Source organism: Radiomyces spectabilis (genome assembly GCF_025331425.1).
Source record: "Radiomyces spectabilis strain NRRL 2753 chromosome Unknown BYT42scaffold_1, whole genome shotgun sequence".
NCBI classification, from domain to species: Eukaryota; Fungi; Mucoromycota; class Mucoromycetes; order Mucorales; family Radiomycetaceae; genus Radiomyces; species Radiomyces spectabilis.
The window spans coordinates 2,883,257-2,903,082 of NW_026251926.1; the positions used below are offsets into that span (position 1 = coordinate 2,883,257).

The following is a 19,826-nucleotide window of genomic DNA, read 5'->3' on the forward strand; positions in this document are numbered from 1 at the left end:
GAGATCTAAAACATGGGGTTTACGTGTGTCAATGGAAAAACAAGCATGGTAACCACACGGAGCCTAAAATTCATGCAATGAACCCAGCCGGTCGGAGAAAAAAAAAGCAAAACCCCTTCCATCGCGATTCTTACATCATTCTCACTTAATGCATGAAAAAACTTTGCCTCCCCTCCCCAAGACAATAAGAGGTCTGCCCAGTCAACCATCCTTCTTTTCTCACTTTGTTCATCTTAACATTTTAACATATATCGCATTTTCTAACAATGAGTCAACCTACGTAAGTAAATCTTTATATCAGCAATTGACAACGAACCGATGACTTGGATACTCAATTGTTTCTTTTTCTTAGTGCTGATGTTGGTCTTATCGGTTTGGCCGTCATGGTAATTATCACCATCCCATTGGGATACAACAAAAGACCGAGATGTACTTAAAATTTTTGGTTTCCTCAAATAGGGTCAAAACCTTATTCTTAATATGAATGATCACGACTTTGTGGTCTGTGCTTACAATCGTACCACATCCAAAGTCGACCATTTCCTCGAAAATGAAGCCAAAGGTGCGTTGCCATAACACCACATATTGCCAACAATTGTCATTGTATTTCGCGCTAACGCAACGCCATTTCTATTCAATTTAGGAACCAAGGTCATTGGCGCCCATTCCGTTGAAGAATTCTGCTCCAAATTGAAGCGACCAAGAAAGATTGTCATTTTGGTCAAGGCCGGTAGTGCCGTTGATAACTTTATTGAGCAATTGGTGCCCCACTTGGAACAAGGTGATATCATTGTTGACGGTGGCAACTCTCACTTCCCCGATACGATTCGCCGCTGCGAGGATCTCGAAAAGAAGGGAATCCTTTTCGTCGGTTCTGGTGTCTCTGGTGGCGAAGAAGGTGCACGTTACGGTCCTTCGCTCATGCCCGGTGGTAATCCCAAGGCTTGGGAACACATCAAACCCATTTTCCAAGCCATTGCCGCCAAAGCTCCTGATGGTGCACCTTGCTGTGACTGGGTCGGCGAAACCGGTTCCGGTCATTACGTGAAGATGGTCCATAACGGCATTGGTAAGCGATTACATACTCACATCTCGATAATTATTTACAAGATTAGTTTAACCGAAATCTTTTCCCGGGCTTGTAGAATATGGTGATATGCAATTGATTTGCGAAGTTTACCAAATCATGAAAGAAGGTCTTGGACTTTCGGAAGATGAAATGGCCTGCGTGTTTGAAGATTGGAACAATGGTGACTTGGACTCGTTCTTGATTGAAATTACTCGCGATATTCTCAAATTCAAGGATACCGATGGTAAACCATTGGTGGAAAAGATCCGTGATACAGCCGGCCAGAAAGGTACTGGTAAATGGACCGGTATCGACTCGCTTGACCGTGGTATCCCTACTACATTGATCGGTGAAGCTGTATATTCTCGATGTTTGTCTTCATTAAAGGACGAGCGTGTCCGCGCTTCCAAGATTCTCGCGGGTCCCAAGGATGCCAAGTACAATGGTGACAAGAAGCAATTCCTTGACCAGCTGGGTCAAGCTTTGTACGCCGCCAAGATTGTTTCCTATGCTCAAGGTTTCATGTTGATGCGTCAAGCTGCCAAAGATTACGGATGGAAGTTGAATTACGCCGGTATTGCATTGATGTGGCGCGGTGGCTGCATTATTCGTTCCGTTTTCTTGGGAAAGATCAAGGACGCTTACAACAACAACCCTCAGCTTGAAAACTTGTTATTCGACCCCTTCTTCCAAGAAGCCATCGCCAAGGCTCAAGATGGATGGAGACACGTTATCTCCCAAGCTGTCGTTCTAGGTATCCCTACCCCCGCTCTTTCCACAGCTTTGAACTTTTATGATGGTCTTCGTCACGAGAAACTTCCCGCGAACTTGTTGCAAGCTCAACGTGATTACTTTGGTGCTCACACCTATGAGCTTTTGGATAATCCCGGCAAAGCGGTCCATACCAATTGGACCGGTCGTGGTGGTGATGTCTCTGCATCCACTTACATGGCCTAAAAAAAGAAATAATCCTTTTATCCATGTAAATTGTCCCTTGTAAATCGTAGTTTGTTGCATAAAAATTTGTTTTATTTACAATAAAAAGATGTGAATAGTAATGATCGTACGTACGTAGTGATGGGTGTGGTAAAAATTTGATATAGTGCGAACTGTGATGAAAAGATATGAATTGATGTCCAAGCAGAAAATTATAGCGAAAAAGGTGACAGCCAGTCAAAAAATCAGTCAAAAAAAACTTTGCAAAACCCTCCTCTACTCAAGTGTATCATCAAGATACTGCTTGATTTGCGTTAAAAGTTCCTTCTTAATGGACTCATTGACTGTGACTAGAATAAAAGAATTGCTCTGCTGTGAATATCCGCATCCAACAAATCAAACAATGTAACAAAATACCTCTCCCAAAGTCGGATGTTTCTGCAGCGAGTTCTTCAAGGGTAATATTTTCAAGTTTGCGATTCTTCAATGTTTCTGTACGCACGCACACCTTTTTTTTAGTGAAACACAAGCTATGTCCACATTATCATTGTTTGAATACCGAACCTCGACAATGAGCATAAAGAGAATCGTTCCAACCGGATTCTACAAGTCGAGTTTTCAAGAGTTGAAGAAGCCTATGGTAACAAGTGACTCAGGTTCAGAAATACAGCTCCTTCCACCAGCTGCTGGGACATAGGGTTTTCCTACTTTGCTTTGTGACCCGACTCTGTGAAATGACGATTGATGGCAGCTGCTGACAATTCTGCATCGGACATGGTAACGGAAGTATATGATAAAGAAATTGAGATAACTAAAATTCGTTGCGCGCAAAAGTGAATGTAAGACACCGTGCATGGATGGTTACGGGATATAAGCCACAATTGCTCTCCTCCTTGATCAATCGGCCACGTGACGGTCAAAGGGATCACAACTGACCGACCCCAACACTCCTGATTTTCAAAACTTAGAAGTGATGATTTCAATAAAACTAATGGTATAATGGTGCCTCATCATTTGTCTTTTTGTTTCATCACCAAAAGAAAAGATGAAGCTCAATATGGGATCAATGGTAAATTACGTTGTTTTGTGCAGCCAGTGGATGCTTTGAAAATTGACCATAGTTACAACTCCGTTTAAAACCCAGTAGGAGTATGCTTTCGTCACGGGATCGTTGCCCGTATTTTTTTTTGGTACGCTTCTTCCGAATAAGGCACCAAACACGACTTGAGCCTAGCCCATTCGTCTTTTTTTTTTTTTTTTTTTTTTTTTACCATTGTTCCCCTCTCTGCAAACCATCATGCTCAACGCTCAGCAAGTATGAGCAGCGATATAGAGTTTCCGAGTTCCCCTACAGCAAGCACCCCTAGATCGTCATCGGTCTCTGAACGCATTACTTCCAAATCTCAAAAATCAAGTCTGACGCGAATTGTAAAAGCTCAAGTCATCCTACTCCTTTCCAGTTTAACCAACGACAATTACACTCGCAACGCAGCAGAAATCAAATCAGTAAGTCTTCCTTTCAATGGATGTGTCTCGTCACGATTGTGCATTGTTAATCGTATTTTCCTTTAACGAAATTAGCTTATTGAAACGCACGGGGAAGATATTCGTCAGCATCTATTACGATTTATTCTTTCCGAACGCTATAAAAAAGGTCCTACGGAAGATACGACATCAGCTTCATTTCGTCTTTTCAAAGAAAACGTCGCTGTAACCCAAGGTCGTTCAAAAACCGAAGCCCTGATCAGCTGTGGTGAAGCTTTACGTGCATTTACTCAATCGGAATCCGCTCATCATATTCGTCTTGAGCCTTTTCTTGACGCACTTGAATTCGACGCACTCGATAAATTTATTCTTTCAGCAGTCCTTTTGACTTCCGAAAAAGTCGATCTCTCAGGTCAAGGTGAGTTTTTTCTTTTTTTTTTTTTTTTGGTGCCCGGAAAAGTGTAATAAGAAAAAAGGGAAAAAGACTGACCGTACCTTAGCCAAAATAATTGCTGCGCAGAACATTCGAGCAGCCAACGAGTTATTGAAAAAGCTTGACTACATTCCGGAAGTGGCTTTAGCTTGGGTATTGGAAGCTATTCAGCAGACAGCTGATTCAGGCATCTTTCTTGACCAAGATATCCAATCTTTTATCGATAACGGTACCATTCATCTTCAGGGGCGCTCCAAAATCGATCACCCGTCGGCCATTCCTAGTATGACAGAGTAAGTATCCCAAGATCACAGAGTCGTAAACCACAGCCCAATTAAAAACCATTTTTGTTACAGTGATCGTTCCCAAGACCCAAAATCCAGTATGGTGGCCATTAGTAAGATGGTTTTAGAGGCTGGTTACGAATGTTGTCATTCGGTGGCGGCTGCAAAAGATTTGTTATCAAAATTTCCACGAGAAATTGAGGAATCGGATGTCGCCGAGACATTGGGTTGTATGGCACGCACGTATACGAACATGAGTGGCGTTGGCACAGGACCATCAAGCGAAGAGCCGAGTTGGAATATCACTCATTTTATGGGGGCCCTGAATGAAAAGGTCGGTATCGAGGGTCTTACTTGTTTTTGCTGGGAAGTGCTGACTCGCTGGTGCAACCGGGAAATTTAGGCACCTCATTTGGATTGGACGCAAGTGATGAAATATTTGGACTATGAGCATTTCTTTCTCTACGATGCGAAAGGCTTGGAAATCCTTCTTGAAGCGTGGAAATGCAGTCCCAAGGTTTGTTTGATCTGCAATGGGAAAATTGGAGGGTTTTTTTTTCAGTTATCTTGACATTCAACGCCACGATTCTCATCACAGGGTAACGAACCGTTTCCTGCGCATGTGTTTTTCGGTCGATGGGCCAATCTCAAAGGTCAATTGAGTGCATTGTATCAGCTCGCCAATTCCTCCTCGACACTCTTGTCCTTGCCGTGCTATTCAAAACCGGTGATCGCCATGGACAATTTTGCTTCGTCCAGCCACGCCATTCAGACCCAGGCAGCCTTACTTGTCCAGGAACAGTTGAACTCGCTCGATCTATTTGAATGTGTTATGGGCATGGCAGACAGCGTGGTCGCGGACGACGTGAAAGTTTTCTTGGAATTGATGGCGAAACGACATCCAGAGTTGGTCTTTCTCAGCCTTTTCCAAATCCAGGTAAATTATTCAACAATGAATGACTGTTGTAATCTTTTTTTTTGTGTATGTGTATCAACCTATTGTTGTATCATTAGCCTATCACAACGGCCCTACATCGGAAGTTCGTCATACAATTGTTGGATTTTTTTTCAAGCGGCAATGGCGCGAGTCTTTTGGTCATGACCAAGCTCTGGCAACTGAATCCTGAATTTTATACACAAACCATACTAGAAATGTATACAAAAGATGCCACTTCGTTGACACGCATTCTGGATTTCACAAACGAGTTAAAGGTACATCATTTTGTAAAAGGCTATTGTAGGATGTGTGGTGGGGGGGAGGGAGAGCAACTCACGTTGATATCAACCCCTCTTGACTTGTTAGATTTTGCCAACGATGCTGGATGTGTCGGCTTCGCTATTCAATATCGATTTAGCGGCGCTTGCATCTCGGTACGAGTATCTGAACTTGGGAAAATGGCTGAAAGAAAAGATTCAAGCACAACAAGATGCCTTTATCTATGCCTGTTTGACATTTTTGCATCAAAAACATTCAGCCGAAGTGGCCCATTACAACACCAATGCCCCCTTGACGACCGTTCCTTTGGCTCCAGAAACGGCGACCTTGTTTTTGCGAATTCTATCCGAATGGTAAAATTCATGACGAGACTGTGTGCAGATCATAGGTGTCGCATCATTTTGCTAACATTTGCTTTATTTGTAGCTCCATGTCGCCCGACAATACCGAAGTATTCAATGGGATTCATAAACTCTATGCACCCAAGCTTTCGGCTACGAACACGGCGCCCAATAAGGATGAAAATGGAAACACCAGCAATGTATCGTTCAAACCAGACGTTGAAGAGGAAGCCAATTCAAACTATGAGCGAATTTATAACGGCCAAATGACGATTGACCAAATGATTACTCATTTCAAGACATTGAGCACTTCCAACGACGCGCGCGATCAAGACGTTTTTGCATGTATGATTCATAATCTGTTTGACGAATACCATTTCTTTCCCAAGTACCCAGAGAAAGAATTGGCCATTACCAGCGTTTTATTCGGTCAGTTGATTCAGCATCAGTTGGTATCGTATGTTCCGCTGGGGATCGCTTTGCGTTGTATTTTGGATGCACTTCGCAACCCACCTGGAAGCAAGATGTTCAACTTTGGCGTGGGTGCTCTCACCCAATTCCGCAGTCGATTATCAGAATGGCCACAGTATTGTACCCGGTTAATGCAGATTCCCAACTTGCAACAAGCCGATCCAGAACTACTCCAGTCAATTCGGACTGCGTTGCAAGCCCAGCAACCAGTGTCAGAAGAAGCTTCGCCCGGATTACCCAGCCTTCCGCATCTTTCTGTCACTGCCAGTCCTGTGCCAACACCCATCGATGTTCCGGTCCAGCCAACGGTCGTATTTGCATCCGTGCATGTTCCTCCCAAGATCAAGTCGAGCGATGATGTGCAATACATTACCCCCTCGGAAGCTATTCAAGACAAGGTTCTTTTCATCATCAACAATGTGGCCCGAAACAACTTGAAAACCAAAACAGCCGATTTGCTGGAATCACTCACCGATTCCATGTATGAGTGGTTCAGCAGTTACTTCGTGGTGAAACGCATTAGCATCGAACCAAATTATCATGATCTTTATCTGCTGCTACTCGATGGTGTAGGCAGTCGGCTCTTGTTTGAGCATGTCTTACGCGAAACCATTGTCAATATCCAAATCCTCTTGAATTCGGAGAAAACTGCCTCTTCCTCCTCGGAACGAAGCTTGCTAAAGAATTTGGGTGCATGGCTAGGTGCATTGACGCTCGCGAGGAACAAGCCTATCAAGCATAAACACATTGCCTTCAAGGTACAGTATGAACTAGAAGAGACCCGCCATCACGAACCCCATGTAGCTAACGGTTTTTAATTCGCTTTAGGATCTTTTACTGGAAGGTTTTGATTACAATCGTTTGATCGTGGTGATTCCTTTTGTCTGCAAAGTGCTGGAGCAATGCAGTAAAAGCAGGGTGTTCAAGCCGCCAAATCCATGGTTGATGGCGATCATGCGATTACTTGTGGAGCTCTACGAGTCTGCCGATCTTAAACTCAATCTCAAGTTTGAAATTGAAGTTTTATGCAAAAGTTTGAGTCTCGAGCTCAAAGGTGAGTGTGGTCCATATTATGTGTTAACTAGGCGGACCGACTGACCGACTGATTACTTCTTGACAGATATTGACGCGACCTCCATTCTGCAAGATCGACCGGCAAGAGATAAAATAAAGGCGACTTTTATGGCCACCGACGAGAAACTCGTCAATGGACCCGTGCACGGTCTGCCGGCCATGAATGCATTGGGCAGTGCGAAACCACTGCTTTCGGTGTCAGCGTTGGAAACGGGGCTTAATCTACCTGTGGAAGAATCGCCGATCGCTCTTCCGAACCTAGCACCTTACATCAAGTTTAATCCTCAAATCATCTTTTATACTCAACAACCTGTATCGAAACGCTGGGTTCTTCAAGCCATTACCCAAACCATCCGCGAAGTAAGCATTTGAAGAGCGAATTAAAAAGCAAAAAAAAAGAACACCAAGACTGATCTTTGTATTTTTCACACCCTAGATTATCGATCCTGTGGTGGAACGATCCGTGGCGATTGCTTCAGTATCGACCCGTGAGCTGGTGAACAAGGACTTTGTGATGGAAGGCGATGAGAACAAGATGAGAAAAGCCGCTCATTTGATGGCTCAAAATTTGGCAGGATCGCTCGCCATGGTGACTTGCAAGGAACCATTGCGTCTCAGTTTGACTGGAAACTTGCGAACCATCTTTATGGCGAATGGACTGTCAGAGGTAAGCCAAAACGCGTTGTGTGCAGTTGACATGGTTCATTGGAGAATGCTTATTCGTATCTTTATAGGCTGTGGCTGGACAAGCCTCGTTAATCACGGTGGCGGACAATTTGGATTTGGTTTGTGCCGTGATTGAAAAGGCGGCAATGGATAGAGCCGTGATGGAAGTGGATGAAACGTTGATGGCGGCTTTCCTTATGCGCAAGAAACATCGGGAACAGCGACCTGGCCAAGCTTTTTACGACATGGAAATGTTGAGCATGTCAAGATACCCTACAGCGTTACCTAGTCCTCTGCGTGCAGCTCCCAACGGTCTTCAATTGGCTCAGTTGCGTGTTTATGAGGACTTTGCCAGAATCCCGCGAACGACCGCCGTCGTTGGTTCGGCAGACGCGGAGGCTCCGGGACAAAATCGATATCCCAACTACGGTCATGGTTACGGTGGCAATGGTACTCCCGTGACGATACCTGCAGCTGCTGCGACTGGAATGAACGGGGTGCCTAACCAAGTGAGTGCGCATCAAATTCTTGAACGATTTGCTCAATACATCAGCGAACTGGAAGGATTGGTGAGTCAAACGAATGTGGCAAGCTTTGCATCACTGCCGGCACGGCACGATATCCGTTTAATTATACGACAAATCTTGGTCCTGGCGGTATCGAGTTTTGACAAGACGGAAGCGGCTCGAACGTTTGCGCAAAAAGTGGTTCAATTGCTGTACAAGAGTGAAACCCAGCTGGGACGCGAAATGTATGTGGTCCTTTTGGAACAACTGTGCGAAATCTCGGCAAACGTGGCGGCTTTGGTGATTTCGTGGCTCACGCATGCAGACGACGAACGCAAATACAATGTACCTGTGACGGTGACGTTGATCAAGGCAGGCCTGGTCGATCTCTCTGAGCAGGATCAAGTCCTCGCCACGTTGATCGATGCGGGACGAGCGAGCGCCATTGACTTTGCGGCCCGGTTAATTCTGAGCTGTTTGTCGGAAGAACCACCAATCGCGACCGAGAAGGAGTATGCGATGTCATTAGAAGCGTTCCATCGTCTGCCTGGTAATCCACCCGAAAGTGTGATAATGTTATTGGAGGAAGTGAAGCGACGAAGAACCAAGATGACTCCCTCCCATTCGTTGCAAGAAGAAGAAGAAGCTGGTCTTCGTGAACGTGTGCAGTTCCTCTTTGCTGAATGGGTGCGATTGTATCAGCATCCATCTACCACAGAGAAAGCCCATGTCGCCTTCATCACTCAACTCGCCCAGCAGCACATTTTCAAAGTGGAAGATGCTGCCTCCTTATTTTATCGCGTATGTGTTGAAGCGTCCATCGAGCACGCATTAAATTTCAAACCGATTCCTGGCCAATCACCCGGATTGGCCTATCAGCCCATTGATGCTTTCTCAAAGTTGATTGTCGGTCTGTTGAAAGTGCCCATGGAAGGCAGTCTGTATGCAGACAAAGTCGTCTTTTTCGACAAGGTGGTATCTGTGATTGTCCTCGTCCTGGCGCATCATCATGAGCAGCGACAACAACCATTCGATCAACGTCCATTTTTGCGAATGTTTAGCAGCTTGCTATCCGATTTACACGCCAATGAACAGCAATTGCAACCCATTGGTGTCTCTTTACTACTGACACTGAGCAATATGTTCCACACATTACGACCGTCCAACTTGCCGGGATTTGCCTTTGCCTGGATTCAGTTGATCTCTCATCGGTTATTCGTTCCCAAGCTGTTGCTTGCAGAAAATGAAAAGGTAAATGGGGGGGAATACAAAAAGCGACAGCTTATCTATGCGGATCAGCTAAATAATGGATCTGTGTCGGTTTTTTAGGGATGGCCAGCATTTCAACGTCTGTTGATTGATCTATTCCAATTTTTGGCTCCATTTTTGCAGGGAACAGTATTGCAAGATACGACACGCATGTTATATCGCGGCACTTTGCGTATTCTGCTTGTCCTGTTGCATGATTTCCCCGAATTTTTGTGCGACTATTATTCCAGCTTGTGTGATGTGATTCCGCATACTTGTATTCAACTTCGCAATCTTATCCTCAGCGCCTTTCCAAGACACATGCGTTTACCTGACCCTTTCACGCCGAACCTGAAAGTCGATCTCTTGCCTGAAATCAACCAAGCCCCCCGCATTCTGTCGAATTACCTTGAACCTCTAGCTGTCGATACGTTCAAGCAAGACCTGGATGATTACCTGGACTCGCAACAGCCCGCGGCATTTTTGGAGCAATTGAAAGAACGTTTTTGTTCCAAAGATGAGTTGGACGGATCCGTGACCTACAACGCCACGATGTTGAACGCTTTGATCTTGCATGTTGGTTTGCGTGGCATTGAGCAAGGAATTCCCGTCAATCAAGGCGCGCCCAAAGAAATATTCCAAAGATTGCTGTCCGATTTGAATGCGCAAGGTAATGAGAGAAAAATGAATATTAACACGCGTAAAACGAACCAAACCACTAATCTTTATGTTGGGACAGGTCGATACTTTTTCATTAGCGGGATCGCGAATCAATTACGATTCCCCAACAGTCATACCCATTACTTTAGCTGCGTTCTTTTATATTTGTTTGCGGAATGCTCCGAGGAAAGGATCAAGGAGCAGATTACACGAGTCTTATTGGAGCGGCTTATTGTGAATCGACCGCATCCATGGGGACTTTTGATCACCTTTGTGGAACTTATCAAGAATCCACGCTACAATTTCTGGAGTCATTCATTCACTCGTTGCGCGAAGGATATCGAGCGCCTTTTTGAAAGTGTTTCTAGGTAAGTGTTGTAAAAAAAGAGTTGAAATGTCTAGGCAAAAAATGTGTGAATTCATTTTTGCCTCTTTAGATCTATCAATCAAATTTAAATAATGCACGTCGATCCAGAAGGATATTTCACTTGTCATCTTTCAATTCATGTAAAAAAGAAAAGCACATCATTAATTTTATAATATCTTCATAGTGACATCAACTCCAGAGTATTAATAGAAACCCATTTTGTTGTTCATATCATTTTACTTTTGTTCACTGATTCTTTTTTGCGCCAACTAAATTTCACGAACAGGATCTCTGAGCTCTTTTCATGTAAACCTTTTATATAGGTCAATGCAAAACATCTTCCAAACACAGCCGGTGTTGTAAGAAACACAGAACATGCATCAGCGCCATAGAAGGCTGTGCATTCTACTGTATGCGATGGGTGCGTCAACTGCAGCCTTTATTCCAGTTCGTTATCATAAGCTGAAAAGATAATGAACGGATCACAGCGCTGCAAACAATAGAAAAAGGAAAAAGAGTCAAATGATAAAAACCTTCTCCCAAAGCCCGCGAAAAATGCGCATAGGAAAGTTTTGTAATGAGAGCGTTTTACCAAAACAAACAAAGATGCACAACTTCCGCTGTAAACATCATTGTCATTAGAGTTCACAGACGGAGGCGTTCCCTTGCCTCCTCGGGGGATGGTGATCTTTACTGTAAAGTACGGCATGTATGCACAGTAGAAACACTAGAAAAAAATGTGTCAGCTTTTTGAAGTGGTTGGGCTTGAAAGCTAAGAGGAGTGAGGGGAATGACAGATCTAATGTATGACATGTGGATAATAATACAAAATGGGGTTTCTTCTTTATTTTCATATACATAGAACGTTGGCATTTGGTCGTTTTTTTTAAACCAAACACCAGAGATTATTAATTTATCATGAGATTCTCATTTCGCACCCAATGCCCCAGTTTACAACCACCGCCGGAAGAAACTGTTGATGCTAGAATCTCGGATACGCCATCCTTCTGTTTGGCGTGTCAAGTTGGCTATCCGTTCAGCTTCTTCCGGTTGTGGTGAGGTCGGTTCTGGTACGCGTTGCGATGACGATGCCTGGTTCTACACAAAATGTCAGATACAAATGACCATCGGAGTGTCTTATTTACCACCCACTTACCTTGGTTACTACTACACTTGCAGGATCCTTTCCAGAAAAACCCCTTGATGTTTGGTGATTGTGTTTTTCCGTACTATTTACATTTCGAAACTTGTTGTCGTGGACTTGTTCATCTTCCTCTTCATCGTCGTCGTCTTCTTCATCTTCATCCTCATCCTCATCCTCATAATCGATGGTGAGCGGTGGACGCATTCGTATCCACTGCATTCGAGGACCAGCTCGGGATTTTTCATTGACTCTGAAACCAAAGATGCGAGGCTGATAGATGTGGTTTTTCATGGTCGGTAATTCCGAAAAATTTAACAATAAGAGATGATGATATGATGTGCCAAAATGAGCGCCTTTTTTTGGAATTGAACATGTCAGTCATATTGCCCTTCCCTCCTTTATAAATTTTTTCTTCTCGCTTACCGTCAATGCAATGATGTATTGAAGCGGGAGGACTGTACAGATCGAAACAATTTGGGCAATACATCCGAACACTCTCCCTTCCTGTTTCGTCATAGCGACCGCAAGGTAATACGGGACAGTTGTTACAATAGTATCTCGGACAACCACCAAATTGACCAGCAATATATCGTTCTGCCATGATGCGTTGTCCGTCGCGAGTTAACAAATATCGTTGATGGATCAACCCGTAAAGCATGACAGCATAGGGTTCGATAATGCGTAGATTGACGGAATTACCACGTCTTCGAAGTTTATGATATCCTTCTTTCCAAAACCCGTCGTCTGCATCTTTGTTGTTATTCTGATCCTCCTCGTCGGTATCGTCGTCAAAATCGTCCTCGCCGTGATACTCGAGTTCGTCGAGATGTTCGTCGTATTCGAGATCGAGCACCATTTCCAGCGCATCGTTGTAATAGGGTACGAGAGCACTGAGCCCGGTCAAGTTAAAGTCGTCTTCAATAAAATCCTCGGGCACTTCAACATAAAACTCGTGTCCAGGTAACGAGCAGAACCAGGTGATCCAACTTTGCAACGATTCAGTTGTGCTGCCTTGGGAATCATCGTCATCGTTCGAATCTTTTTTCAACAGAACAAGAGAAAAAATGAGTGTTATGACGCATTCACAATTATAAAAACATGGGCTTGGATGTACCGTATAAAATTTGTGCTGGATCGTGTGTGCTTGAAAAGAATCTGTCCATGACAGACACGCGGAGACGAAGCAAAAATAGAGTTCACACTGTTCTGCGCCTCGAGATATTTCCCGTTTGGTGGGTTCATCACTGACAAAAATGTCATCATCGTGCAACAGGCTATGTTTCGTCTGAGTATGAAATCACCCAGGCCATCATTAACCTGAATCCCCCTGTTCCCGCCTCACCTCAATGCGGCCACTTTTTGGACGATTGTGACAAAGTGCGCCTAGTTGGACTGACTGACCGTATCCACTAGTATTTTCAAGGAGCCAACAACATGGATACATGTGGGCGCTTATCTTTGCTATAGTTGCTCCTACAGCAAATCTCCCCAAAAAAAGTCCAATTGTCTGCTTATTTTTGACGGAATACATGAATAGCTGTCCAAGTTCTTCCAATGCTTGCAACGACAATTAAAGAGTGGCTCTTGGCTCTTGCGCGTTGGTCAGAGTTAACGGACTCCAATTATTATAAGAGAATCGGCGGCGAGACTTGCAAGCAAGTACTCTGCGAAACGCGCGTTTGCATACTCATATTATGAAGCAGGGTCATTATAATGCGGTATGCCCATCATTGTCTTTGACTTTTAAAAATCCTCCTGGAATCGCATGCTTGACTTTATTAGACTAGATATTGGTCGATGGCTGAGACGAGAATAGTCCTTACAAGAGCTTACTGTCGATCGTTTTTGGATGAAATAGAAGCGAGTTGACACGGAGCGGGAGTTAAAAAGGTGCGGCGTCGTGACGTTTGCCGGACCGTAAGGAAGCTCCGACCGCAGAAAAATATCGGCCAATCAAACGATGAGCGCGGCACAGCCACCGGGAAGTGACAGCCCGGTGGCCATCTTTGTTGAATCCAGAAGCCATTGAACGTTCTCTCTTTTCACTATTTAGTCAGCCATGGTGAAGTTTATCAAAGCCGGAAAGGTACTGATCCACGACGAAAACGATCTTTCAAGGGATGGATGCAAGGATGGATGATCGATGATGACCCAGCTTTCCTACTCGAGAAAAAAAACAAAAGATGAAAGAACCATGACCATCCTCCAAAAAAAGCTTCATCCCGTTGTTCATCGCTGTCGTCCTCCGAAATCTCGAGATTTATGAAGGCTGATGAATTAACTCCATCATTTGTTACGTTTATAGGTTGTCGTGATCCTTCAGGGTCGTTACGCTGGCAAGAAGGCCGTTGTCGTTAGAAGTACGTTGTCATGGATTTCACCTTAAGCCAATTAGGTTACCCAAAAAAAACTAATCGCGACCATTTTCATAATAGACCACGATGAGGGTACCAAGGACAGACCTTATGGTTATGCTGTTGTTGCTGGCATTGAACGTTACCCCTTGAAGGTCACCAAGGCCATGGGCAAGAAGAAGGTTGCCAAGCGCTCCAAGGTCAAGCCTTTCGTCAAGATCGTTAACTACAACCACATGATGCCTACGCGTTACGGCTTGGAGTTGGAACAGATCAAGGGCACCGTTTCTGCTGAAACCTTCAAGGAACCCACCCAGCGTGAGGATGCCAAGAAGACCATCAAGAAGCTCTTCGAAGAACGTTACCAGACTGGCAAGAACAAGTGGTTCTTCAGCAAGCTTAGATTCTAAATGTACTTTTGGAATAAGCAACAACATCATGTTTGAAAAACTTTCATTGCAAAATTTATCAGCTATCCCTTGATTGATTTCTTGAATAATGCAGATATGATTTGGGTTTTTTTCAAAGGAAAGCAGCTACACAGATATTGGGGGAACTTGTGTGATGTAGAGCAGCTCGAAATTGTTGAAGGGATGGTGAACGATCGATACTCGTAATCGTCTGATCCAGTGGATTTTCCGGAGAGTGATTGGGGTAGCATTGGCGCAGAGAGTGTGTATCACTGGATTCTTGTGCTGGAAAAGCGGCGAAAGAGAAAAATGTAATTGAGTAGTAAGACTAAAGCTGCATTCTGCATGGATAATGGGGAGGTCAATTATGTGAAAAAATGCCGGCAAACTAAGAAGAATACAAAAGATTTATCATAACATCTACAATCGTACAATAGGACACCATGATGGTATTGGACATTACACGTCCGATGGTCCACTATCGCCTGCCTCAAGCAATCGAGGCGTCGAAAATGACATCTATACCATAACGTCCTTTTAGATGTCTGCCGTTGTCTTATGATAAGGGAATTGATGACGAGGAGGAATAGATCATAACTCAAAGGTGATGCCTCTTTCACTTGCGACCACCAAATGATTTTATCGGTTTTCAGGATACCTAGTTACCATCATCTTTATAAAAACTCATATAAAAATAAACTCATGGAGTTATCACTTTTCTTTCTAAAAACGATGCTTATGACTTTATAGGATAACGACTGATAGATATCCGCCTTTTGCATTATGGTTTATCAGAGCTCATCAAGACCGTAAATAATAACAAACCAACGTTATATGAATAGTTGCCTGGTTACTCGCCCTGTATCCTGATCGGCGTAAAATAAAAAGTGTAACCGATTCTGAGCCATCCGTTTTCTCTGGCTTTCGGTCGATCCGCCCGATTATAGTGGTCAGCATTACACCTTGTACCTAACATCCATAGAGGCTATGATATCCTTTTTTTTCAGTTACTATGAAAGTTTTATTTCATTATACTGATCAAGGAGGAGAGGGGCAACGATGCATGGGGATAGGCTGTTGTTCACATGGACAGTGGGCAAATGGTGATGGAAGGTGAGATGCAGTAAGAAAAAAAAATTCTGGGATAACGCCAGTGATTGGAAAGTAAAACGTACATGCGTCTTTGTGGTTCTTAATCTCCTTGCCTGATTTTTCCATGTGGTTCTAAACAAGAAGAGAAATGCAGGAGTTTTAGCCATGTGCAACCTTGACGCTTTGATCGAAAGGTTACATGAATTAAAGTTGACCGTTTCAAAAAACAAGAGGACATCGACGAATGCCAATCTTTTCTGGTCATGCTGAGAATTTTGACTGGTCAAACTGACAACCAATCTGGGACATGCTTTTTTCAAATTGCAATTTTTAGTAACACATGTTCACAGTTATACCAGACAGACGTAGAATATATAGAACAATGTAGAATTTTTGATATAGAAACCAAAAGAATCGGTTTCAACTCGTTGATGGACGTAATTCTTTAATGTAGTACTGTGTACAGTCTATGGTACGCCACACAAGGGCACTCTTCACGGATCCAATATTGTAGAACATCCAGCTGCGGATGGGTATAATAAGAACATGATAACCGCTGTGGAATGGCGCTGAATGGCGTATGAAGAAGCATTTGCCATTTCCTTATCATAATATCAGCAATGCAAATGGAATAAAAAAAACACGTCCCGTGTATGCAGCACTCAAAATAAGAAATTCTGATGACATACATCCACCGATTTAGCCGGTTCTTCCAGTTTCCTTTTTATTTTTTTCGTTTGACAATTTTTTTTAAGGTAACGCACATCACATCGATCGATCGGTGCGATTTTAGTGTACTTTTTTCTCCCTTGTTATCATTAGCTCGGCTACACATCGTACAGAACTAAATGGCGTACGAATTCAATAATAATACAAGGTAGTGATGCGCGCTGGTGATATGTTCTCTATGTTGTCCATCTTGCAAAAAAAGAATGCATACATGGAAGCTAACAGAAGATGGAAGAGGTAGACCTTGGTTGGTGTGATATGATAGACTTTGAAATCGATCGGCTATGACGCAACACAGCATACCTTTTTCTGTACAGTTTGAACTCATTGTCAACAAAGCGGCTCGTCATCAATGACACCATCATACTTTATAAGGAATATCACTTCATCTAGACCTGACGAAATGAATCCTGCTTTCCCACAGTCATTGTATTCTGCAATGGCCGGGTTTTAAGGATTGTCAACGGTCAGGTAGATTGCGAAATAGAAACGACAAACATTGAATGTAATGATACGATGGTTCCTTCCACTTTTGTTAAGGTTCAACAGCGGAAAAGAGCATTTTATTTCTGGTCTTTTAGATTGTACTGTACTCTTATCGACGTGACATAACAATAGCAAAAAATAAGAGGGGAAAAAAGATATCTAATGGTATATTATGGCTTCATCAAGTGAGGTGACCTTTTTTTATTCAGAAAGTAAAATGATTGAAAGGGCTAGGTTGGATAAGCAGGCGTGCATATGACAAGAAAGGCCCACGCAGTCGACGACCTATTTCTTATGGTGGCAAATGACAAGCATACAGCTCGTTTCTCTTTTTGTTCCGTGTTGCAATTGCTTCCGTAAAAAAGATGAATTCAGGAAATGGGAGAGGGGTATATGATAGTCATGGAGATGGCAGTGGCGAAGTAACTTAGATTTAAGATTGTGGTAAATGTTTTGTGCTTGCTTCTTTCTGCGCCATCAATGATTGCACAAGCCTTCGCAGAGCCCCATTTTCCAGTTTAACAATTTCAAGACTCTTTTGTAAATTGGCGTTGACAGCCATGAGCTGATTGACTTTGGACGACATTGCTTTGACCTTTTCCTGCTTTTTGGCGCGGTATCTTGCCGACGCAATTTTGTTTCGTCGCCGTCGTTCGTCCAACGACATGGATAATTTCTTTGGGAGAGAAGAATGTTCAGCGGGTGGCGAAGGTAACGTCGAGGCTTGGTCGAAGGAATCTTGGTAGATTGGCGATGACAGATGGGAGTACGATGGCGATGGATCGTTATTGCACGAGGAGGAGACAAGTGCGTCAATAGACATATAACCGTTAGGCATGGTATAATGCGAGAGAAATGGAGAGACAGTTGGAGACAATAAAAGAAAAAGAAGACAACAACAAGACCAGTTGAAATAAAGAAGAGTGAGCGATACGACAATGGCCGAAAAAACTGCTGCACCCTTTTAATATCCAAGTTGGGTCATCCAAATTAGGTTCAGTGTGCTCCCCTTGTCAAATCAGGCGAAGCAACATTGACATCATACTTCCTGCTCTTTTAGGAAAATCGGAATTCTGGCACTACTCTACTTCGCATGAAGCATTTTCATTTGCGAACCCTTTTTGTAACCTTCCCCTTCTATTGTTACATTTGATGCTTTGGTATTTTCTATACCTTTTTTATTTTGTTTTTTTTACCAATAACCATTGACGGAGTTGGTTCTTTTTTAAAATAAAGCTCCAATGCCAGAATAATCCATCTGTCCACTAACCCTTTTCTAGTCTTTTGGCCTGCCATAATATCATCACTTACCTCATTCTATGAAAATTTTGAATACATATGAATGATGTTATATATAAAAAAAAGTACATGGAATCTTCGGAAAAAAAATGGTTATACATCAAATTTTTTCTTCTGGTCAATCCAATAGACTTTTCACTTGGGAAAATACCCTCCTAAGCGAATTTCGTCCGACTAACTTTTTAGAAACACATATAGTCCAGTTACTCGGGTCGAAACATTTTAGTCTTTCGTAAAATAGCATTGCGTCAAAAAGTTAATTTAATGCACGGTTGTGTAACTTTAAATAGGCAAGATCTTGTGTTACGGAATCGACTAGCTTTGTGGGATGGTGGTGATGGCAACATAAACTCGCCAACGGTTGGTTTGTTTCATATTTATCAGCTATGGATCGTCTCTTGCTTCCCTTTCCGCTTTTGTAAACTCCAAGCTTTTTTCCATCTTTTTCTATCGCATTACTTTATCTCTGCTGCTTATATCGTCTTAAAACACATTAAAAGTCGCATAGTTAAGAACATGTATGCCCTCCACACACCTTTCTCAGTGCTGAAAGAAAAAGCGGTCAATGCTAGTGGGGTCATTGTTTGCAAGATATCCGGATATTTAGGTCAGAACAATCATTTTCCAGGGTATTACACATCATGACACAGGATGACATCGCATATTCTTATGAAAGTGGGTATAACAATCCGAAATGTACGTCATTATAACATATAAACAAGGAGAATTGGGCCACTCACCAGGAGGTCCCCAGAAAATGAACTTCAAAGCATTGGAATACTATTATCGACTGTACTGTATAAAAACAGATACTTGTAAATTCGAGGATGATGTTCATGGCAGACATCCTATTTCTTTGTACAACAGTCGATGATTTTTTTTTATTTGATGAAGATTATCGTGCGGAAGCTCTTAATCATTTTGATGATGGTGTCACGATTTCATCCCCATGTTTCTGCAATGTTCTTAAAATGTATATTATACTTCCGCATCCGAGTGACCATTCTTTTTTTGGGGGTCGGTGGTAACCCAGCAACTTTCTGCATTGACAGCAGTTTTTGTGGAGGTAACGTCGTCGCCATTTTCGCTCTTTCCGGTTCTGCTTTTTTATTATTATTCGACATTGGTACAGAGAAACAGTAGCAATGATTTGATGATCGTCAGTTAAACTACGATGATGCAGCAAACTGCGTCGCCAGTTGATTCATTTGTCGAACCGACATTATACGGTATGATATGTTTTCTTGCCAATTGTGACTATGATATGAATCAAATATATATTAAAATTCTAGAATATAAAAGCAGGATGGAAAATTCAATGTAGTCTTGCAAATAACAGATTTGGTGATGCTCTTCATGGATCGGATCTAGAGTTGAACATAGCATTCGATATAACTTTCAAAACGTTATAAGATTAAGTGGTGTTTTGGAGTTAGAAATATCTGGGAAGTAGACTATGGCGAAAACGTATGTAATTTATTAAACCCTGATACATGAGTTCTACCATCTAAACATGTGCAGAAATGAAAGCTTGGCCTATCTTCGGTCCCTCCAAA

The 19,826-nt window shown here is 42.9% G+C and overlaps 6 protein-coding genes across 6 annotated transcripts; 3 read left to right on the forward strand and 3 right to left on the reverse strand.

The window, feature by feature from the left end:
* Positions 1-105: 105 nt before the first annotated feature.
* BYT42DRAFT_525842 (6-phosphogluconate dehydrogenase, decarboxylating) lies at positions 106-2,084 on the forward strand. Its single transcript, XM_051565340.1, has 5 exons — positions 106-280; positions 353-386; positions 460-562; positions 644-1,069; positions 1,146-2,084. Exons 1-5 carry the CDS (start codon positions 267-269, stop codon positions 2,024-2,026), a joined length of 1,458 nt encoding a protein of 485 aa, XP_051428829.1. The 5' UTR covers positions 106-266; the 3' UTR covers positions 2,027-2,084.
* Positions 2,085-2,153: 69 nt separating this feature from the next.
* BYT42DRAFT_39690 (enhancer of yellow 2 transcription factor-like protein B) lies at positions 2,154-2,934 on the reverse strand. The gene is made up of 4 exons (XM_051563374.1): positions 2,714-2,934; positions 2,570-2,640; positions 2,423-2,497; positions 2,154-2,355 (listed from the first exon to the last, which is right to left on the reverse strand). The coding sequence occupies exons 1-4, from the start codon at positions 2,779-2,781 to the stop codon at positions 2,282-2,284; spliced, it is 288 nt and encodes a 95-aa protein (XP_051428830.1). The 5' UTR covers positions 2,782-2,934; the 3' UTR covers positions 2,154-2,281.
* A 1,373-nt stretch (positions 2,935-4,307) lies between these two features.
* BYT42DRAFT_488812 (CCR4-Not complex component, Not1-domain-containing protein) lies at positions 4,308-10,761 on the forward strand (the record flags this gene model as incomplete). The annotated part of the gene is made up of 12 exons (XM_051563898.1): positions 4,308-4,541; positions 4,611-4,724; positions 4,806-5,144; positions 5,222-5,419; positions 5,511-5,776; positions 5,850-6,993; positions 7,064-7,289; positions 7,356-7,669; positions 7,746-7,976; positions 8,044-9,732; positions 9,811-10,399; positions 10,469-10,761. The coding sequence occupies 12 exons, from the start codon at positions 4,308-4,310 to the stop codon at positions 10,759-10,761; spliced, it is 5,637 nt and encodes a 1,878-aa protein (XP_051428831.1).
* A 659-nt stretch (positions 10,762-11,420) lies between these two features.
* On the reverse strand, positions 11,421-13,165 carry BYT42DRAFT_554134 (casein kinase II regulatory subunit-domain-containing protein). Its single transcript, XM_051566553.1, has 4 exons — positions 13,015-13,165; positions 12,324-12,938; positions 11,913-12,253; positions 11,421-11,854 (listed from the first exon to the last, which is right to left on the reverse strand). The coding sequence occupies exons 1-4, from the start codon at positions 13,061-13,063 to the stop codon at positions 11,708-11,710; spliced, it is 1,152 nt and encodes a 383-aa protein (XP_051428832.1). The 5' UTR covers positions 13,064-13,165; the 3' UTR covers positions 11,421-11,707.
* Positions 13,166-13,959: 794 nt separating this feature from the next.
* BYT42DRAFT_610025 (ribosomal L27e protein family-domain-containing protein) lies at positions 13,960-14,664 on the forward strand (the record flags this gene model as incomplete). The annotated part of the gene is made up of 3 exons (XM_051571345.1): positions 13,960-13,986; positions 14,206-14,260; positions 14,336-14,664. The coding sequence occupies 3 exons, from the start codon at positions 13,960-13,962 to the stop codon at positions 14,662-14,664; spliced, it is 411 nt and encodes a 136-aa protein (XP_051428833.1).
* A 2,740-nt stretch (positions 14,665-17,404) lies between these two features.
* Positions 17,405-17,638, reverse strand: BYT42DRAFT_488447 (uncharacterized protein; the record flags this gene model as incomplete). The annotated part of the gene is made up of 1 exon (XM_051563875.1): positions 17,405-17,638. The coding sequence occupies one exon, from the start codon at positions 17,636-17,638 to the stop codon at positions 17,405-17,407; it is 234 nt and encodes a 77-aa protein (XP_051428834.1).
* Between the last annotated feature and the right edge of the window lie 2,188 nt (positions 17,639-19,826).